The sequence below is a fragment of the Tetrahymena thermophila genome (genome assembly GCF_000189635.1).
Source record: "Tetrahymena thermophila SB210 genomic scaffold scf_8254406, whole genome shotgun sequence".
Lineage (NCBI taxonomy): Eukaryota > Ciliophora > Oligohymenophorea > Hymenostomatida > Tetrahymenidae > Tetrahymena > Tetrahymena thermophila.
The window spans coordinates 393,302-415,347 of NW_002476188.1; the positions used below are offsets into that span (position 1 = coordinate 393,302).

Genomic DNA, 22,046 nt, shown 5'->3' on the forward strand with positions numbered 1-22,046 from the left:
TGTGTAATTTTATCCATTTATTATTTTGAAGTAAAATTCATTTTGTATCATATGTAGCATTCATTTATTTTTATTATTAACTATGTTTGGTATTTGTGTTTTTTTTTTTGATTTCTTTATAACGGAATTTTCATTCATTAGAATTTAAATTGTTAGTAAAAATAAATTCTTGATGATGAAAAAGAGTATTGAAAAAAGCCTGAGATAAGCAATAGATAAATAAATAATTGTTAAGAATCAAGTAGATGTTTTTAAATTGTTTTCTTTGATGATCTAATTAAAAATTTTGTTTTTTTTTTTGTTAACAAAAAGAAGTTAGTTTAATTTTTTCTCACTCTTTTATGTTTGTATTAATTTAGCTAAATCTTCTAGACCTTGGCTCTTACTTTTCTTGAGGTTTACTTTGCCTGCTAAGAGAGTTTCCAGGTTTTTAAATTGGAGGGAGCTATACTTTTTTGTTTGCATTCCCATTTTGGATTGAATTCCATGGTTGGTTTTCTTTATTGTCTGCAAGAATTTTTTACTGAAGTAGAAATGCTGATAAGGGATATGGATTGAAATATTCTTCGTATTTTTTAAGTTGATCATACAAAAAGATAAACCATTATGTTTACTTTTCAAAATGCTTTGAGTGGTTGGTTTCCTCATCATACAAAATTTCCATATTTGAATATTATTTCAGAGTTTAGTTGAAAATTTAGTTAATTTCATTAGAATAGTTAGCGCTGTATCTTTTTTTTAATACCTACTATTTAAAATCTAAAGCACAGAGACATCCAATAAGATAATGTCCTTACTCGTGACTTAACAGATAATCAGTTTACTTTCTCACCCAAGATTTATTTGATATCTTCACGCTGACATTAATGCTTCTAACCTTGAAATCTAAGTATCTGTTTTTATTATTTTATCTTTACTCAACTTAATAATTATAGTTTATAAACCAATAAATATGAGCCCAAAAAGACATTTCAGGATCAGCTTTTCCTGGGAAATCGCTCCACTGAACCTTTTTAATTTGAATCCCTGCTATTCTTGTTGGCAAATACTCATTTAATCTAATTTCGTACTGCTTTTATTCACTACTGGTTTCTGTCTATATTTCTACAGAGCCTGAAGAGACGGTGCAACAACAACGGTAGCTTTATAAATTATGTTAAGACTGCAAAATTTATTAATGTGACTAACATGGTTAAGTAGGTATAGAAGAAGATGAATTTTCATTATTCAATCTCTCTGTAGAGAGCTAATTCAGCTAAAGACAAGAAATCTACTTCTAATCTTTATCTACTTTCCTTAAATCTTACTTTTTATTAATATTTTCTATTTTGTTTTCCTAAAGCATCCCTTTAAAAATAATGTTTTTGCTAGTTATTTTTTATTTGATAAGTAATCTCTACTTGCTTATTTTTTAAAAAGGATACGTTAAAGAAATTGCTATATTAATATTAATCTAAATAAATAAATAAAAAAACATGTTAATTTTTCAAAGATAAATTGTTCTAAAAATAAAATTTTATAAAGCCAAATCAAAAACAAACATACAATAACTTTTAAAAATAGTTTTTAAGTTAGTGAGTTAGTTACAACTTTTTAGATAGTTTTTTTTTTAAGTTTTCTTTCTACTTTTTAATTTATAAGTTTTTCTTCTACTATTTTCTTTCAATTAACAAAAAATTATTAATCAAGATTAAATTAACTCATAAAAAAATATTTAAATTAAGCATAAAAATGATTTTTAAATAATTAAATTAGTTTTAATTAATATATTCTAATTAAATTAATATAAATTACTAATAAGCTTATAATAATTTTTATTTCTCTGTCTAAAATAATAAATAATCAATCTATTTGCAAAAATAATATAAGGCCATAATTATTATATAGAGTTTTTAAATATGCTTTTTATCAAGAAAAAATAAATATTTGTTAGAATATTTAACCCAAATTCATAAGTTAGTAGATTTTAAAATCGTTTATATAACTCATACAAAATTTATAATGTATTTAAATAAAATTAAAAATGAAATATTTAAACAATTTGAGTTTGAAAACTAGTTCGATTTCATTTTAAATATTTTATTTGTTAAATACCTTAATGTTAGAAAAATTTTGTATTTTCTACTAAAAAATTTATGTTTTAAAATATAAATTAATAATATTTTTTTGGATTTTTCTGAACTGCCACTCTTGATTTTTGTAAAATTTTATGTAATTTTGATGAGAGTATTAAATCTTTAATATAATACTAGTACTAATAAATATATCAATCAACCTTAAATAATCAGTATAAGGAATTAATACTTATTTATTTTTATTATTGATTTTTTTTAGATGATCAAAATATAAAATCAAAATTAATTTATAGAGATAAAATACTGAAAACGTACAACATAATTAAATATATTTTTGTTGTGTTATAATGAATATATATATTTTTGTTTATTTCTTTGTTAAAATTTATTACATATTTAAGATATCGTATCAAAAATTGTTATAATTGTTATTATTAGGGTTGCTAATTTCAGATTTGGTAGGTTATTCAGCTGGAGTAAGGTCACTACTGTTTTCTCCTTCTTCTTCATTTTAATCTACTATTTTTAGACCAGATTCGTGCTAAGCATCTACCTTAGTTCTATTTAACTCTACTTTTAAGAATTTAAGAATGACTAAGCAGATGAAAAACATGGACATGTTACAAACTTATACAACCGTTACAGTTGCCTTAGTGTCATCTCCTAATATTGCTGAGTAAATATTACCAAAAGCGAATCCAAGTAAGTGAGAAGATCCTAAAAGAATTCCACTTGAAACAGATTCTGAAACTGGATATGCTATCTCAGAGGCCAATTCGAGGAAAATAGGAAAAGCCTACAAAGAAACTAATCCTATGATCATATAAGGAACGAGTACCATTACCTTATTTTCAACAGGCAGAAAAACGAGAGTTAAACCAAATCCAGTAATTGATCCTTTTAATTTAATTAAATATTTTTTTAATTTTAAGAGTTTTTTGAATCATTAGAGATTTTATTTACCTATTATAGCAATCAAAATGTAGAGTCTAAACCTAGGTTTAATTCTGAACAATTTTCCTCCAATTGCTGAGCCTATGATTCCTGAAATAACTATTCCAACACCAGCAAAACTAACTGTATCACTTCCATAACCGTAAGGTTTAAAAATAAAAGACATGGTTACACCAGTAGCTAGGAAATTACCACAAAATAGGCCATAACAAATTAAAGTAAGTAAGTAATTTTTACTTTTCAATAAAAGTTTAATAGAAGGTCCCATATCCTCTCTTTTTTATTCAGCAGTAAAGCTAGGAGGAGTTGGAGGCTTTTCTTTAAAAATAATACAACCAACAATTGCAATTACTGTTACCACAATAGCTTATATTTTCATTAGTGAAAATATATTTGATCTACCTTCTTTATAGCCATTTAACTTATCAGCCTATTCATCATAATCTTTCATCCATAGTCCTGGCAGCAAGCTACTAATTAGCATTACAACCATAGTTAGAACCATCAATATTTAAGTGATCATTTATCTTTAATTTAATTTAAATTATCATTTTTGTAAGAGAATATTTTATAAGAGAAAGCTAAAGTAAAAAGGATTATTTATTTTTTGGGAAATTAGTTTAAAAATTAGGATTTTAGTGAAATAAAATATAATAGTAATATATGGTTTTAGACATATTAAAGCATGAATCTAGTTTGAGTTGAGGTGTTTAAATTGAATAAAGGATTTAGTTACACTTCGTCATAAATATGATGATGTATTTAATTTAATTAAGTTCTAGATTTTTGTAATTAAAAACTAATAATAGAAGAAATTATATCTAATAGTTCTTCCGTTAAGCTATATAAAATTTTTTATATCTAATAATAAACAATTTACAGGCTACTTTAATATTATCATAAAACCTTATCATTTTTGCAAATAAATTTGCATGAATATTCATTTTTAATACTTAAGAATATTATAATTTTCTAAAAATAGATGCTTTTTTATTAAAGACTTTGATTTTCATCTTTTATGAATTTAAGACTTAAGCATAACTAACTATAAATAATAATGGAAATAATTAAAATACCTTTTATCAGTCCTGAACCAAACTAAAGAGAGCTTAGTAACCATGTTTTGAGTGAAAGGAAATCCTAAACCCATCAATATGTGTGCTAAAAGAGTATAGTAATAATTAACATTAACTAAAAGTCTAATCCAAACACTTATTAATATGATAATTGCTGCTATATAAACACTTGCTCGCATTCCAAATTTCTCAAGCACAAAACTTACAGGGAAAGTGACTGGCAAGAAGAGAATATTTTGCATTAAGGAGTTAAGATTAACTACCAGAGGTGGAACATCATAAATATCAGATACGTTTGCACTAATTGGATTAAATACATTAAGTGTAAATAAATAAGAGCTAGCTACCAAAATAAATCCAATCAAAGTTATGATTCTTTATGGATATTCACGGTATTCTGGTTCTGAGAAAACACTTTGCTGTTTGCTATCTAATAAGATTTCTTCTTTGGAATCTAAAATATCCTCCTCTGATTTTTAATTAGTGCTCATAATCTCTATAAATCTATTAATTTTTTTGATAAATTAATATATTATTAAAACGTTGATTTTTATAGAATAAATACTAACTTTACCACAAAATTTATTAATTAATTACTACTTGAATCAATGAAGAAAAAGAAATTTGATGGAAAAATTGTTAATTTATTATAAAATATTACATCGATTTTTCTAATTGAATATACCACTTTGTATCTCATAATGAAAATATTATAAAATTCAAATAAATTAGCTTACTCCTATAAATTATTTAAAATTTTATAATTTAATCAGTTAAGAAATTAGGAAATGCTTTATTTTAAACATTTAGTTATTACAATTTATAACTTATTTAATATTTAATAGTGCAAAAATAAAAATGAGTGCTATGAACTTTTTCATTTGAAAATGTTCATTTTATTTATCCATTAGATAAAACAAAGCTAAAATTTCAATCAGAAATATAATTTTTGAATTATTAATTTTCATATAAAAAATAGTAAATAGCTAAACAAAAATATATAAATAAATAAATCAATTATATACAATATCTAAAGTTCAACTTTTTTATATCAGAAAATGCTGCTCTGTTTTGAATTTTAATTTTAAGATAATTAAGAAAGACTTTAAAATTATTCGAAATACGTAAAAAAGTCAGATTTTTATAGTAATTTACACTGCAATCAATTCATTCTGCTTGTAGATAAAAAATTTAATTAGTACATTAATTAGAAGAACATCAGTCATTAATCAGAGCTGGTAAGCATTTTGATAATCTCAAATTTTCTGGTAAATTTTTTGCTTTTGAATTGTAAAGATATTATGTAAGAAAATTTAATTAAATAAGTAAATAAAAAATGTTCAAACTCTAATTTTTAAAAGAATTGAATTATGACTAATATTTAATATTAGAATTATTACACTATTAAAAAGTAAAATGTATTTATAATATACATTATCTACTCTCATTTTTATTTTTGAAAAATTTTAATTTTTCTAAAATATAAAATTAGATTAAATTATGCTTTAAAAATACTTAATCAGAATGTAATTTTTTATGAGTTTACAATTAATAATTTATTTGATTTGATTTTAAGTTTAACTAAAATATTTTTTAATACTTTTTTATTTAAAAAGGTTTTTCTTATCAATTTAAAAAATATACACTTTTCTTAGTTCTTTTTTATAAATTTCTAAAAAAATAAAATCTTAATAGCTACCTTTGAATTAAAACTAAGTATGTAGTATATATACCTTTCTTGACTCTATCTATCTATATTTGTATTTATAATATTATTAAAGAACTTTACTAACTGAATAAATGTTCAAAATAAATTCTTAAATTAATCACAGAATTAAAATTTAGCTTGAATATATTCTTTTACTAAACATTTTCATACAAAGGTATATACAAATAATACGTCAAAAAAATAATGAATTTGAGTAAACACACTGAATATTTTTTATAATCTTATTAATAGAAAAGCTTCTCTACTAGTAAAATGTTATTAAGAATATATCCTTTTTATAGAATACCATTAAACTTTCTTTTGTCTATTTAAAATTTAAAATATTTTATCAATAATTTTGATTGATGATAGTTTTTTATATATTCAATAATAAAAATAAATAAATAAACTAATTAAATAATATTTCCTTTTTAAAAGTAGAAAATAATAAGAATTTACCTTGAATAAATACACTTATTTGATAACACTCAATAATTAACAATTTTTCCAAGATAAAACTTTAGGAATCGAAAAAATAAATTCAAAAGATTTTGAAAACAAATTTATTGATTTTATAAAAATAAACTTAGTACGATGGAATAAAATGAATAGTTAATATTTTTTTTAAAACTAAGAATTTTTTCAGGTACCAAATTATGTATCATCAAAAAAATAATTACCTAATATTTTAATTTTTTAGAGATATATTTTACTCATCTATTTCAAACCATTATTTCCAAACGATTTTAATGAAAAAAATAAAAAAATTTTTATCAAAACCATCAATAAAGTAAGGATAAGTAATAAAAAATTAAGTTTGATAAATTTATTTCATAGAGGATAATAGAAATCTCTTTATAGAAATGATATTTCAACTCTACATTCCTCTAGTATAAAGAATAATAATATAGAATTTTATAATTATCTTAAAAATATAAATAAATAAAAGTAAAATAATTGAAATTAAAAGAGTAGCTTAACAACGAAATTTGAAAGGAGCTATTGATACTATTTTCATAAGTATATACATTTCCATATAAAAAATTGTATTTTTTTTTGAGATAATGCTTAAAGTATTGTGTTTTCTTCAATATTTATTTTTTATCATTAAATAAAACTATTAAAAATAACATTATTAATATATTATTATTTAATTTATATAAAAATATTATTAACTCTAGCATTTATATTCTAGAAATAACAATATGATAATTAGAAGACAATATTCTGTAATATTCTTTCGAAAATGAAACAATAACCTATTCACTTGAAGAATACACAAAATATGTTGAATAAAAAAATATGGATTATTTTCAAAAAAAGTATATAAATCTTTGGAAAAATAAATGAAAGAAATATAATAAGTAGAAGAAAGTTAAGTTTCATAATCTATCCAATATTCATTAAGATATTCAATAAACTGTTAAATTAGTTAAAAAATTAATTTAATCTCAAATTTCTAATTTAATATAATCACCAAGCTGAATTTCTTTTAAATTCTAATAATAAAAGTCATTAAGTGGTAAATCTACTTCATCCTCTTAAAATAATTTAATTTAAGATGATCAACTAATAGAATTGAATTAAAATTAAAAAAGCATTTCAAAAATTTGTTCACTAACTACTGTATATGAATCTAAATAAAATGACAAGACAAGTTGTTTAAATAAAAAAAATAAGTAAAAATTTAATCAAAAGCTGAATTAGAAGAAGTAAGATTTATAATAAATATTCAAAACTTATTAAGAAGTAGAAATATTGGTGATTGAAAAGTTAAATCAATAAAATTTTTAAATAAATTAATTTAATCATTTTTTATAATCTAAGAATAGATTACAACTTCAATTATTAATGAATACTGAAAATTTAATTTTTTTTTTTTTAGAAAAAGCTGTATTACTTAAATCTATTTTAATTTAATTTATGAGGATTTAGAGTCATGATATTTTTAAAGCTGATGAAAAACGATATCGTAAATATGCTATTTATTTTTTTATAAGTGGTTTTTTCTATTCATTTTTGTTAAAATCAATCAAATCAATTCATTCTAATTATGTAAAAAAGATGAAAACCAAATTATTTTAGTTATTATATTGAACTGATATTTCATTCATTTTTTTGAATGAAAATTAAAATGGTTCTCTCAGTTTGCTTTTAAATTAAAATTTTTTTATTATTTAACTATTCTCTAAATCAATAAAATGTTATTTTTTAATAGCTTCTTTAACATAATTTTTACTTAGAATAATGAAATTGTTGACCTTTACATAATTACAAGAAATATGTAGATTAAAAATTATAATTTACAAGGACCATGTTCTCAATATTATTTATTGCCTTATATAATTTAAATATTTAGATGAAACATAATAATTATAAATATATCTATAGAACTTTAAGTAATTAATTATAATGAGTGAATCTTATGGTTGAAAAAATTTTAATGGACTCGATTTGGATTTTTAAAGTTATTGATAGATGAGATTATAAATTAATTATTAATGTCCATTTAAATTTCACAAAATATGCCAGCTAGTTTTTTATTTTGAATATTGTGTGTAATAGACTATTTAATTCACTAAAAATTCTTTAATTAATAAAAAGAATAAGAGTGAATGTAAAATAATAAGTTCAGTTAACTTAAATAATTTTATGTAACAAGTACGAAGATACTATTATGATTTAGTGAACTAGCTGGTTTACCTTAAAATACATAAAATATTTGCTTATCAAAATCACAAAATACAAATTTAATATAAAATAATAAAATGGATATATGACTTGCGATTGAAGATAATTTAAGCTTTTATAAGTTGACTGATACATTTTAATATCATAAAAAGTAATTTATTAAGGAAAGTTGTAAATTAATGCTACATACAAAAAATAAAGTTTAGGATTTTATGAAACACCATTGGTTTTTTTTACTTGAATGAATTATAAAACAATTTAGAGTGAAAATATTCATTATCAATTAGAGAAATGTCCTATTTAGATATGAAATCCTAGTTAAAAAATCTTGTTTTTATCAATTTTTTAAAAAGCAAAAAAAAAACTTAATAAACATAAGCTTAATTAAACAAACTAATAAATTAAAGAGGAACAAAAAAAGATGCCAAGTATAACTAAAAAAATATTATCAAATTGTGATGTTTTAGGTTCCCCAATAGGCCTTAATTTCTAAAAAAGAAATATTTATAGAACACCTTTCGGAGCATTTATTAGTATTGTGTTTGCCGTTTTTATGGGGTTGTTTTTCTGGAATACAGTAATTAAATTATCTTTAAATTCTACATGAATATATTTATAAATGGCTGTGTATTTAGCCTTTTATTTTATATTATACACAATAATTAATTTTTAATCTAATTCTATAAAATAGATAACTCAATTTCTTTCTAAGGGTAATATATCAATCTTTATTTCAGCATTGTTGAAAGTAAAATGATCAGCTAATATATCTTAAAATATTGAAAATAAATAATTTAGATGTAGTTAAAGTAGCAATGAGTAAGACTTATAGTACTAACCCTAGTCAAATTTAAATAAGTCCTACAGGTTTGATGTTTGCAGTAAAAGTTGACTCTCCAGATTTTATTAATCGTCCTATTTTTAATATCACATTTGAAAGGAGAGATTATGTTAATCATCCAGATGGAAGTTTAGATAGAAATCGTGTAATAAATTATAAATTTTAAGCTTTTTATATTATATTATATTATGTTTAATTAGACATTGCTCTAATTAAATATGTAAATACTCCAAATATTTTGAAAATTAATGTATTCCTAATTATTTGTAGTATCCTATGTATTTGGAGCCATGCACTCTCGATCATTGGACATAACTTCCTAGCTACAATATTAATTGGACAGATCAATTTATCAAAGCAAACTTAAGTTCTTATTTATGCCCAAGGTAATATAAAAACCATTCGTTATATTTTTTTTCCTTCTCTCTTTAGAATTTATAAAATATATTTTAATATAAAAAAACACTTTTAAATAACTGAAAAATAAATATTGAAATTAGCAATATAAATGATTCTCATAAATTAATAAATTTTATTTGTTACGAATCGTCAAAAATATTTAAAGGCTTTGCATTGCATTCAGAATGTTACTTTTGAAATTAAAAATCGAAATATAGGAAAATATACACTTATTTTTGAGAAATGTGTGTAACTATTACGCCCTTTTTATTTTGAATAGTTTTTTCGTTAAATATATGAAAATCAAAAAATAATTCTTGATTGATTTTAAAACAAAAACTTTAATAATTTACTTATTTTTGATTAAACAATACTCTAATTTAATGTATTTTAGAAGACCATCGATTATAATAAATAAGACTATTTAATTAAGAAAAATGATTTTTTATAATATAAATTAAAAAATAAATAGAAAAGATGATATAATAGAAATAGAAGGTATCTTTTCAAGTGAGCATTTTAAACATATAAAGATAGGGATCACAGATTGCAAGAACAATACTCCTTTAAACAATCCTTGGAGACCAGTTTGTGCCTCTCCATAGTTTATAAAGAGTTATTTTGATGCAAATAAAAATGTGAGAGTTGTAATGTAGGTTGTTAACTACATTATAAATCCTCCTGACCCAGTAAACTATATAACATCTTTTCTTGACAATTAATTGTTTTTCACAGTTAATCCTTAAGTAAATAATTTCATTTTTCTTCAATCAATTGCAATCTATCATAGAAATAATTATACAGATTTTCCATAATTTCATTGTTGAAATGAAAGTAATTAAACATGTTAGTTATGTTATCCTAAACTAAAAAATATAAATTGTATAAAAAACATGAATATGATTTAATCTAAAATCTATTTAGTCAATATATTTTTAAAAAATAAATAAATTTTATTAATTGGATAACTAAGGGAAGGAAAACGAGCTTACATATAAGGTTTTCTTAACATTTTCATTACAAATTATTTTTTCATCATACATTATTATAACAGAAAAAAAAAATTTTTTTTTTCAAATCAATATGTTTAAAAATAATGAGTTTGTAATTTATTAAAATAAATATATTTAGAGCTACTAAACAGCAGATATTTACTTTAATTAATATGAATTCATCACAGATAATAGTATAATGCCATACAAATAAATAGAAACTAAAAAACTGCCTGTTTTAGAAAATGGAAATTTTAGAGCCTAGCAGTTCTTATATACTCAAACCTCTTATGGGGATTTCTTTTTTAGAAGGGATCCAGTAACATATACATTAAATAGACAATTCTAAAAAATTAGTGAAGTTATTTCTTACATAGGAGGTTTTTCTTAAATATTTTTGAGCATTTCAGCTGTTTTAGGTAATTAATTTTAATTGTTTTATATAATTGAAATTTAAGGTTTTTTTATAAAATTTTATAAAGTATGCTTTTACAATGATTACATTTATTCTGTTAAACTGGCTAATAAGCTTTATAATTTTGAAGTTTAGGCAAAAGATAATTAAAATACAATACTATAATAATAGCACATAAGTTAAAATATGTACACTCATGAGTCTTCACCGACAATTAAAAAAGGTATTAATAGCAAGAACAATAATTAACATCAAGAGTAAATAAATTTAATGGCATATTAAAAACAATAATTTGAAAATACAAGACAATCATTTTAGATAATTTAAAAGAGCAATAACAGCATAAAAGATAATAATTGTATAATTGAAAGTTAAAAATATATTGATGAATTGAACAATAAAAATTTTAAATAAAGTAGTACTCAAAAGAATGATAATTTATAATTAAATTAGTATGATAATTCATCTAGATATTTATCATGCTAAGTTGAGAATCATGATGAAAAGCTTAATGAAAATAAATTAATTTAATTCAAAGAAGATACTGACAGTTAAAGAGATAATTAGCATTAAGAACCTATATAAAATGCTAACATTTTAAATTTAGAATAGTCATAAGGATCTTATATTCCAGACGAGGGCAACTAAGCATATGTATAAATATAATTTGATAAGAGTTAAGCTTTTATTAAAGAATTAAATTTGAAAAACCTAAGCGAATTCAAATAATAGAATTAGTTAAATCAATCAGATTATAAATAAAAAAATTTAAAAAATGTAAATTTAGAAGAATAGTAATTAGGTATAAATGAATAAGCTAATAAAAATGTAAAATAATATACTTAACATATAATTTCTCCAGCTTCGGAGTAAAATATTTAAATTCTCTTACATTCTGAAATAAACACCGAAAGAATAAAGTTTGAACCTGAAATAGAAAACATGATCATTGAAGATGGAACAAATAACATTTATAAAAAAGTAAATAGTAAATAGGATCAAAATAAACCTGGTTTTTCCATCTAAAATAATCAGCAGAATACATATCTGACAGTTGAAAATAATACTTTTAAACAGACACCATTTAAATCTGATAATAACCTTCGCAAACCTTAATTATTTGATTAATATATACTTCCTGCTCAAAAATCATATTCTAGTTAAAAAATACTAAATAAATAGGTTGAAATTAACACATCTAAAAATTATGTTAAGTAAAAGATCGAAAATTCTCAGGCATTTACAGATAGACAAACTTATTTAAAGAATAAATTTTCTTAAATTCTTAAAAGAGAAGAAAATCTAGATATGACTTATAAATTTTTCATATACAAATTAACATGCAAAAAGTTCTGCAAAACAAAGTAAGTCATGCTAGTAGAAAAGGCTCATAAACTGATTAGAAAGGACCTTGATGTTTCTGTAATATTATACAAATTAAAGGAATTAGAAAAATTTAAAAAACTATTTTTAAATGAGCAGCAGGAAGTATTATTTAATTTTTTCCCTAAACCAATTATAAGCTCAGATGTATAAAAAGAATTACCTTCTCGATTAAATATTTAAGAAAGCTAAAAAGATGAAAAAAAATATTTAAAAAACTTTATAAACAACATAAAAAAATCTAATTTCAATAAAAAAGTATAAAAAACATTTAATATAAATGAAAGAGTAGCTACTAAAGTTTCATTTGCTCTATAAAAGCTTAAAAAACCTATAAAAAATGCTAATTAAATATTTTAATATGACTAAATGAGTGCTTATTAGACGCTTTATCAAGCCTATATAGCCATCTTGCACAAAAAAGAAATCACTGAGTAAACATAAAATTACTTAATTCACTTTCTTATTATTAAATTAATAAATTTAATTTTGTTTTAATATAAAATAAAATCAATTTAATAACTTTTAAATAAATATAAAATTTTTTTAAAAATAGATTTGATAAGAAGCTTATCTTTTTATTAGGTTAAGAAATGAATGGTATTTTTGAAGAATCAGAAAAGTAAATTATTAATTATTTTTCGTTTTTTAGATTAATTTTGTTTAAATAACTAAAGAATCATAGAAAAACCAACAATAATATCAAATAGTAGATTGTTGCAAGCAAATGCAGCAGATAATTAATTTACTAAAAATGATGTGAATTTGATAAAAAAGATGAGTTAATGAAAAAAATATATTTAAATTGAAAAATAAATTAATTAATGATAAAAATATTTCTTAAATAAAAAGTTATTTATTAATTATTAAAAATAAGTTTTCTTTGGTAAAAAGATAGTTGCTTAAACTGCTATGTAATTTATTTACATTTATAATATTAAAATCTATAAATTAGCCAAATAATAATAATAATTAACTTTTAATGATAGAGTTCGACAAATTATAAACATATAAAAATGACTTCAAACAGTAAAAGAGTGAGTTTTATTTCTTTTTTAAATAATAAATTAATAAAATAAAATATTTAAATAATATGTATTAAATTTATTTTCCTTGTTTATAATAAAAATTACTAATTAAGATAGTTAAAAGAAGTAATTTTTTTTTTAATTCTCATTTATGGTTGATCTAAATAAATTTTTACCCTTTTGTAGAAATAATTTCATTTTATTAAAATAAAAAGTAAATTCTAAAAATATTTTATGAACAGAAATTTAAATCAAAAATTCTAAATTAATTTAAATTAAACAAATATAAAGTTTACTTATTTATTTTATAATCATTAAATTAGGTTTAAAAATAAAGCTAGTACTTCTTTAATTATTTAGATAGAATCATAAATATTTAAAAAAAAATTGTTTAGCCTGATTAAGCTAAACATTAGCAATTTTATCAAGTAAATAATTAGAATGAGTATTTTGATTTCAAAAAATTAGATGTAAACAAATTATGTGAGTTAGCTTGTTAAAAATTTAATAATTAATTATTGCTTTTAAACATAAATACTAAATGATATTCTTTATGTAGAGTTAGTTTGTGGCGGTAAATAATTATATTCATAATTTGAATTTATAAAAAACGAATTTGAAAATTGTGCAAAAATAATTTGTTTTTAAATCAATATTAAATAAATTAATGCTAAATAATAATTAGAAACTAATACTCAACATAGATATTTCACAAAAGTAGATATAATAAAAAAGGTTAGCAACTTTATTTTAAAAATATTAAGTTTAAAAAATTAAAAGATTAACTGTTAATAGATCTAAATGATGGTTAGGCAATAAAATAACTAGAATACACAGAGTTAAAGCAATATCACAACCAGTGTTAGTCAATATACATCAGAAGATTCCTAAAATTCTTAGGTTCAAAGAGAAAACAGGAATAAAATAATCTTAAAGTATGATGAAAACATTGCCAAAATAGTTGCTTTGGGCATGGAAGAAAAGCTCATAAAAAATTAATTGGGAAAAATAGATATATCAGATGCACTTGTCAAAGTGAGTAGTAATGTTAACATTTTTAGTGTTAAGTAGAGTGCTAATTTTTTGTTTGCAATATCTAAATTGATAAATTATGGATATCTCTCGCTAAATTAGGAATTAAAAGATTTCTTTGCAAGATTTAAAGATTAGATTATGAAGTAGTAGTAGCAGTAATAGTAAAAAGAAAAGTAACATAGATCTAGCAGAAAAAATTAGACTAAAAAAAGACTCAGAGACGCAGCAAAGGAGATAGCTGATAACTTAAGCAACAGCATTGATGAAAGATCTAACACTTCTATTTAGTAACCTAGACATATTTCTACAGAAGAGAGACTGAATATGCAAGAATAGAATCTGATATCACCTCTCGCTATGATGATTAATTAAAGATCTGATTTAGATTCAGATAATGAAAATTCAAATACAGGTTTTAGCGATAATTTACCTGATCCTAATTAACAAAGACTTATGATGCTTGGAGAGGTAAAAATAAAATATATTTTTTTTATTTAAACTCAAAAAAATCCTTTAAGAACATTCATTTATTATTAAATAAAATCCATGCTTAGTAAATTATTTTTATTAATTAAAAGGATAATTTAGCTGGGATAGAATTTGATGGGGGACTTGGCATGGATACAGGTTTTGATTATGATGGATTTTAGTATGATTTTAGTGAACAAGATAGTTAAAGCTAAGGATTCAATAAGGTTAATGGAAATGCTATAAATATCTCCCAAGAATTAAATTAAGTTGGCGACATCTCTGAAAGATATATAAGAAAAATTACCAATTATGCCAATTAACAATCTTCAAAAAAGAAAAAAAAAACTAAACAAAAATAATAGGGACATAACAAAGAAGGCGAGCATGCAATTCTTAATGAAACAGTAGATATGGATAATTAAGAGTTTTCAAAAGCTATGGATGAAAAATTAAATTAGTTCTATAGTAGCTAATCATAAAGAGTTAATAAAAATATATCACATATTTCAGATATATCTAGATTATCGACCACATTATAATAGCCATCAATATTATCACAAAATTTTAATATCTATGAAGAATCAATCAGCGAAGCACCTTTCTAATAAATTAATATATCGAATTATTTAAATGCTTCCACCCTAGTTGACTAACCAATTTTGAATCTTACTAAGAAATTTGATGAAGCAATAAGCCTAAAAGAAAATGATAATAATGTGCTCCTTTCTGAAGAACTTATTTCTAAATTAGAAAAAGCAATGCAAAATATAAATATTGATTTAGTAAAATAAGACTAAGGTGGAGTGGATATGATGGATTTTAACTAGGATAACTAAGGCGGCTACATGGATTATCCTGATGATTTTGGTAGCTTAGATTAATATAATCAATAAAAAGAAGAATAAGATGGAGAACTAGAAATTCCTGTTCAAATACCAGAAATATAAAAATCTAAGCTAGAAAAAGATAAAAAAATTGATGAAATTGATAGTTTATAAGACTTTGATATTACTCCTCTTGATAAAAAAATTCTTACAGAAGAGGAATAAAGAGTTCTTCAGTAATATGACAAATTATTCACAAAATTAAGAGATATCCTAGACAAAGAACCAACTGCTGAGTTTAACGATGTTTATTAATCATTCAAAAACTAAAAGAGTAAAGCAGAGCTCTTCTACGATATTTTGGAGTTATAAAAGCTTGGTCAGATTTCTGTTTCTTAAAACGATAATATTCATTTTTCACCAATACAAATTCTTATCAAATGAGAATTTCTATATATATTTTGACTATTATTTAATAGTTAACTACAAACCTAACTAATATTTATTCTAAATTTTAATGGAGTTAAATAAATTAACATTTTCTAATACATATTCTGTAAAAAATTAATATGTTTCCTGTTTAAGATAGCTATGGCTTAGATTCACATATAATAAAAAAGAAAAAAAATTACTATTTTATTAAAGTAGATATTTTCATAAAAATTAATTATTTTCTTAGGTTAATTATTTATTATCACCAACATGCATGCTATGCTATTTACAAACTTTATAATTTTTTATTTAAATTTGAGAGATAAACCTATTTATAAATACTAAAAGCAAATAAAATTTTATTTAAAAATGATAATTAATAATCAACAAGTCAAATACAGAATTAGTAAGACGACAAAGAGTAAGAAATTGCAGAAGAAAATGATTTTGAATAAGATAAATCTAGTAATTTGATGCCGTATTTTAAACTTTTTCTAAAAAATAATTATTATTTAATAAAATTTTCAAAATTTATTAAAATAAATTTATATGAAACAAAAATGAGCATAATTGATAAATAGTAAGTAATATATTTGTTTATTTATTTTTGTTAAAATCACTATTTTCTAAATTAATTTATTTGTTAGTTTAAAGATTTTTTATTAATTTATTAATTTGGTGTAAGCATGAATTCGATGTGTGGTTAAGATAGGGGAAGTTATTTTTGTATTATTGGTGGTAATTTTTTAGAGAAGAGGAAAAATAAATGAACTATTTTTACAATATTATCAGAATCAATTATTTTAGTTATTATTTTCACCAAACTACTTATCTGCATAGAGGACATGTGTGATGATTAACGAGCCATACTTGTAAACAGTCTGAGTGATATAAATGCTTGCATTATAAGTGAATAACTTTCTCTTAAAGCTAAATTTATAATTAACATATAGAGCATGTAAATTCTTATTTTTCGACTGATTCAGAATCATCACCAAATACAACAAAATCTTTCTATTTAATTAAATCAGAAGCAACTTCACTTCTGATACTGTTTCTTTAGTTATTATTGTTGTTTGTTTGATTTTGATTAAATGTTTCGTTTAGAGTAGAGTTATTTTGCGATTATGAAGATATTGAAAACCTTGATTAACTATTGATCATCTAGAGATACTACTACAAAGCCATATATTCATTTGGTCTAATCTGGCTTTAAGCGAGTATCCTATTTACAATTGTATTTTTCATTCTTCTTTTTAAAGTGTAAATTAAAAGTAGATTGTTGTAAAAGCCTAATATGAGTTCAGCAAAGAGGATTATAATGCAAGCAATAATTTAGTTGGGAATCGCAACATATTCAGTAAATGTTTTATATCTTTCTTGCAATTGATTATAAGCAAAGTTGCTGATCAGAAAGAATAAAATAAATAGATTATCTATAAAAAATATAGAACAAAATGTGATCATTAAAATTTTTGGTTTTTATGAGTTGAAAAAATCATAATTGTGGCGGATCAGCCTGAATCTTATAGCTTACTAGATAAATTAAACCAAATAAAAAGTCAACTAATTTATGTAAATAGGTATTATTTTAGGCGAGGCATATCCTAATGTTGTTTCTGAGCTACCTGAGATGTGGATGACAAAGACAACTCCAAAGAATAAAAAGCAAATAAAATACAATAGCTAAATTCCATAATGAATCTGTCTTTCCTTTTTGTTCTACCTCAGATATTCTATAGTCAAAGACTCTCTAAAGTTATCTCTCGACTAGATATTACTATTATTTGCGCTATTAGTGATATTTTGTGGGTTTGTGATCAATTAATTCTACAATGAGCCTTGATTTTCTTAATCCATTTATGAATATTATTTACTTCTTTTTTAGTTAAATTAAATTTGAATTTATTCATTAATAATCAAATATAAGTAAGTGAATTTAGAATGAATTAATGATAATATTATTATGTAATAATCGCTAGCTGTTTTTATTGTTTAATTTGATGAAGAAAATATCTAATGATATTCCTTCTTTTGTTTAAATACTTTTTTTCTTTTTATTTATATCTTTAGCGTTTGGAGGATTTGTAAGCTAAATATAAAGTACTAAGTTTCTTATAAAGCTAACTATATTTCTAATCTATTTTTTATTTATTTACATTTCCTAAAAAATTTTTAGATTTTCTTTTCCTCTCAAAAAGAAATCATTTAATTAAGTTTTTAATTAACATTTTTAGCCTTTTTAAATGCTGTTACTATCAGCCTCAATTAAATTTTCTAGCTGTAATTAACATAAGTTTTGAATATTATTCTAATAATAATAATAATTTACAGATAAATATTTTTCTATGTTTAAATTTAATTTATTTTAAATATTTCATTAAGTATAAAAGTAGTTAATAAACATACGCACTAAAAGATTGTTAACTCTTTAGCTCTTTATTCATTCTTAATTCAACTTTTTAAATTAATCTAATTAATTTATAATTGTGAAAAATTTCTTATTTTTAAATAATTAATTAAAACCTCTTAAAATACAAAAAAATTCTAAACTAATTTTTAGTTTTTTTTAAATCTTTTTTAGTAAAAACTTACCGTTTGACAATATTTTATTTTTAAATAAGCTTTTTAAATATAAATCAGCTGCTATAAGTATTAAATATAGATTTAAATTCGAGGATTATTTTAACTAAATTAAATAATAAAAATAAATCAAGTTAATTGTTTCAAAAAGGTTTATTTATTCTCTACATATTTTGTTAGTTGCATATTTTAATTTGAATAAATCTTAATTAAGCATTTAGATTAAAATATTTTAACTAAAAACAAACAAAAAGTAATACAAAATAATGTATTTATTTTTTATCATAATTTAAATCTGATTAATTTAATTATTTTTTTCAAATAATTAGAATATCATTTAATTAGAAATTTAATTTAAGATACATTTTTGAATTAATTAACAAAAAAAAAATATTAATGTATAATTATTTTAAATTATTTTGTATTTTTATATTCGAATTGATTTAATTGATTATTAATATTAATGATTTAAAGATATTTTTGAAATATATATATAAAAAAAAATAGTATTTTAATTTAGCAGTAAAAATACAAAACTTTATTTTTATCAAGCAAAATTATGTTCTTAAATATTTTAATTTAGAGTTAATGTTCAATTTATAATATGTGCTAGATTTTTTGAATTACTTAAAATTATAAAATTTTAACCTAATTTTTTATTCAAAAAACGTTAAAGATATATTAAAAAGAAAATTTTATATATTTAAAAAATTAAATCATTTTTTAGCTAATCTATAAATGTTAAAAATACATTTTTTAAATGGTTTATTTTATTTACTTATCCAAATTATTTACTTATTTTGTTTGTTATTAATCAAATAGATTATTTAAGTTATTAAGGTTAATTTCATATCAGTAAATACATTTAAAAAAACAATTAAAATAGACAAAGATTTCTACTGATAACTAAGTAATTCGCACCAAATTTATGTTTTCATCATAAGTCAAGTATTGATTTTTCTGTTTTTTTGAAAGATTGATTTCACAAACAATCTTAAAAATATAAGATTATATTTTTTTTATACTTTTTTTATTACTTATGTCAGTCAAATTAAATATATAAGATTGACAAACTATAAAAGATTTATAAGATACAAACTATATTTTATATTCAAGATAAAATAATTTAAAAGATTGTATTTGTTTGAATAGAATTTAAAGTATTTACTTATTTTTAAGTTTGTAAGTTTTTTATATTTGTTAAAAGAATAAGGAAGGTAATAAATTTACCGCTTTTTAAAAACATCCTGATTTATTAATTTGTTATGTTTTTATGGTAAAATTTAAGGAATTAGAAAAAAAAATATAATTTTTTTCAGATGATTTTTAAAAGAAAGTATATAACTTATAAAAGTTCAGATCTTGTTTCAAGCAATCAAGGACTGATTTGAATATTTATTTTGTAGTAGACAAATGTATTAATCAAATAGAGTTGTTTTAAGTTGTGCCCATGTATTTTATAGATCATTGCAAATTAATAAGAACCAGTAACGATTGAAATTTTTTATTTTCTGTAAATGAAATAACTGAATCATTAATTTTAATAATTTTAAGTTTTTTTTGAAATTTTTTTATTTTTCTAGATTGATTACAAGGTATTAATTAATTTCCATCTAATGTATTTTTAAAATTATGGTAAATAATTGACAACAATATCAAATTATTTTTATGTTATAAATTATTCAAAAGTGTTTGTTTATATATGATTGATAACATACAATATTTTTAATAATTTATGAATGAATAGTCACGTAAAAAACGTAATATTAATTTTCTAATCTTTCTATTGATAACAAATAAAATCAAATAGACAGAAAAATTAATAGTAAGTTAATTTGTTTCTTCTATTTTTTATTTTCAAAAATTTATGTTAAATATAATATATTCATTTTAAGCTTTACATAAACTATTTGAAAAAATAAAAATAAATAATTGTTATTACTGATCATATTTTTTATTTTTTAGTAACAGCAATATGATGTGATGTACATATGCTTTTCGTAAAATAGACAATAACTCCTTCAGATGTAATTTTAAATTTATTAGAAAAATATGATATGTTAAAAAGCAATTTTGCTATTATTTAGCTTAAATTTTATAAATTTTTTATTTTGTTTTGGATAAAAGAATATCTATCTCTGTTTTATGAAATTGTTGCAATATGTATATATTTATTCAAATGGAATAATATGATATAAAAAATGTATTTTGTTTTGAATACTTTTTAGTAAAATAAGTGTATTATTTAAACAATATTAATTAATATAGATTATCTAGGAAAAATAATAAGTCATATGTTCAATTATTTATTTACATTCAACATTTATAATATAAATAAAAGAGTCCGTCAGCAAATAAGCCTATCCAGCAACTGCAATCTGCAAGAACATCACATGGAGGACATAATGAGGGGTCATCTGAGCAATTGAAAAATCCATCATCACCAGAATCATTGGAGTTAGATCCATTAGAATTAGAATTATTAGGGTCACTGCTGGAAGAACCAGAATTATTAGCACCACTACTGGAAGAACTAGAACTATTAGCACCACTGCTGGAAGAACCAGAATTATTAGGGTCACTGCTGGAAGAACCAGAACTATTAGCACCACTGCTGGAAGAACCAGAATTATTAGCACCACTACTGGAAGAACCAGAACTATTAGCACCACTGCTGGAAGAACCAGAATTATTAGGGTCACTGCTGGAAGAACCAGAACTATTAGCACCACTGCTGGAAGAACCAGAATTATTAGGGTCACTGCTGGAAGAACCAGAATTATTAGCACCACTACTGGAAGAACCAGAACTATTAGCACCACTGCTGGAAGAACCAGAATTATTAGGGTCACTGCTGGAAGAACCAGAATTATTAGGGTCACTGCTGGAAGAACCAGAATTATTAGCACCACTACTGGAAGAACCAGAACTATTAGCACCACTGCTGGAAGAACCAGAATTATTAGGATCACTACTAGAAGAACCAGAACTATTAGCACCACTGCTGGAAGAACCAGAATTATTAGGATCAGAACCAGCATCTTGTAAGTTTCTAAGATTTTTTGAAGCAGCTATGGTAATCATAGCTAATAAAAGTAAAATTGTAATTTTCTTATTCATTTATTTAATTTAATGTAAT

General features: G+C 21.7%; 6 protein-coding genes across 6 annotated transcripts; 2 read left to right on the forward strand and 4 right to left on the reverse strand. All coding sequences in view use genetic code 6, as the record gives it.

Moving 5' to 3' along the window:
- Positions 1 to 331: 331 nt before the first annotated feature.
- TTHERM_00245620 (secreted protein) lies at positions 332 to 1,345 on the reverse strand (the record flags this gene model as incomplete). Its single annotated transcript, XM_001023791.1, has 1 exon — positions 332 to 1,345. One exon carries the CDS (start codon positions 1,343 to 1,345, stop codon positions 332 to 334), a length of 1,014 nt encoding a protein of 337 aa, XP_001023791.1.
- A 1,139-nt stretch (positions 1,346 to 2,484) lies between these two features.
- On the reverse strand, positions 2,485 to 4,596 carry TTHERM_00245630 (MFS transporter; the record flags this gene model as incomplete). The annotated part of the gene is made up of 3 exons (XM_001023792.3): positions 2,485 to 2,972; positions 3,039 to 3,556; positions 4,106 to 4,596. The coding sequence occupies 3 exons, from the start codon at positions 4,594 to 4,596 to the stop codon at positions 2,485 to 2,487; spliced, it is 1,497 nt and encodes a 498-aa protein (XP_001023792.2).
- Positions 4,597 to 8,925: 4,329 nt separating this feature from the next.
- On the forward strand, positions 8,926 to 13,292 carry TTHERM_00245650 (transmembrane protein, putative; the record flags this gene model as incomplete). The annotated part of the gene is made up of 8 exons (XM_001023794.3): positions 8,926 to 9,081; positions 9,196 to 9,217; positions 9,303 to 9,490; positions 9,616 to 9,731; positions 10,217 to 10,490; positions 10,876 to 11,155; positions 11,219 to 12,968; positions 13,091 to 13,292. 8 exons carry the CDS (start codon positions 8,926 to 8,928, stop codon positions 13,290 to 13,292), a joined length of 2,988 nt encoding a protein of 995 aa, XP_001023794.3.
- Positions 13,293 to 14,168: 876 nt separating this feature from the next.
- Positions 14,169 to 16,336, forward strand: TTHERM_00245660 (hypothetical protein; the record flags this gene model as incomplete). Its single annotated transcript, XM_001023795.3, has 2 exons — positions 14,169 to 15,065; positions 15,176 to 16,336. Exons 1-2 carry the CDS (start codon positions 14,364 to 14,366, stop codon positions 16,334 to 16,336), a joined length of 1,863 nt encoding a protein of 620 aa, XP_001023795.2. The 5' UTR covers positions 14,169 to 14,363.
- An 804-nt stretch (positions 16,337 to 17,140) lies between these two features.
- Positions 17,141 to 17,572, reverse strand: TTHERM_00245670 (C3HC4 type (RING finger) zinc finger protein; the record flags this gene model as incomplete). The annotated part of the gene is made up of 1 exon (XM_001023796.2): positions 17,141 to 17,572. One exon carries the CDS (start codon positions 17,570 to 17,572, stop codon positions 17,141 to 17,143), a length of 432 nt encoding a protein of 143 aa, XP_001023796.2.
- Positions 17,573 to 21,223: 3,651 nt separating this feature from the next.
- On the reverse strand, positions 21,224 to 22,027 carry TTHERM_00245680 (hypothetical protein; the record flags this gene model as incomplete). The annotated part of the gene is made up of 1 exon (XM_001023797.1): positions 21,224 to 22,027. One exon carries the CDS (start codon positions 22,025 to 22,027, stop codon positions 21,224 to 21,226), a length of 804 nt encoding a protein of 267 aa, XP_001023797.1.
- Between the last annotated feature and the right edge of the window lie 19 nt (positions 22,028 to 22,046).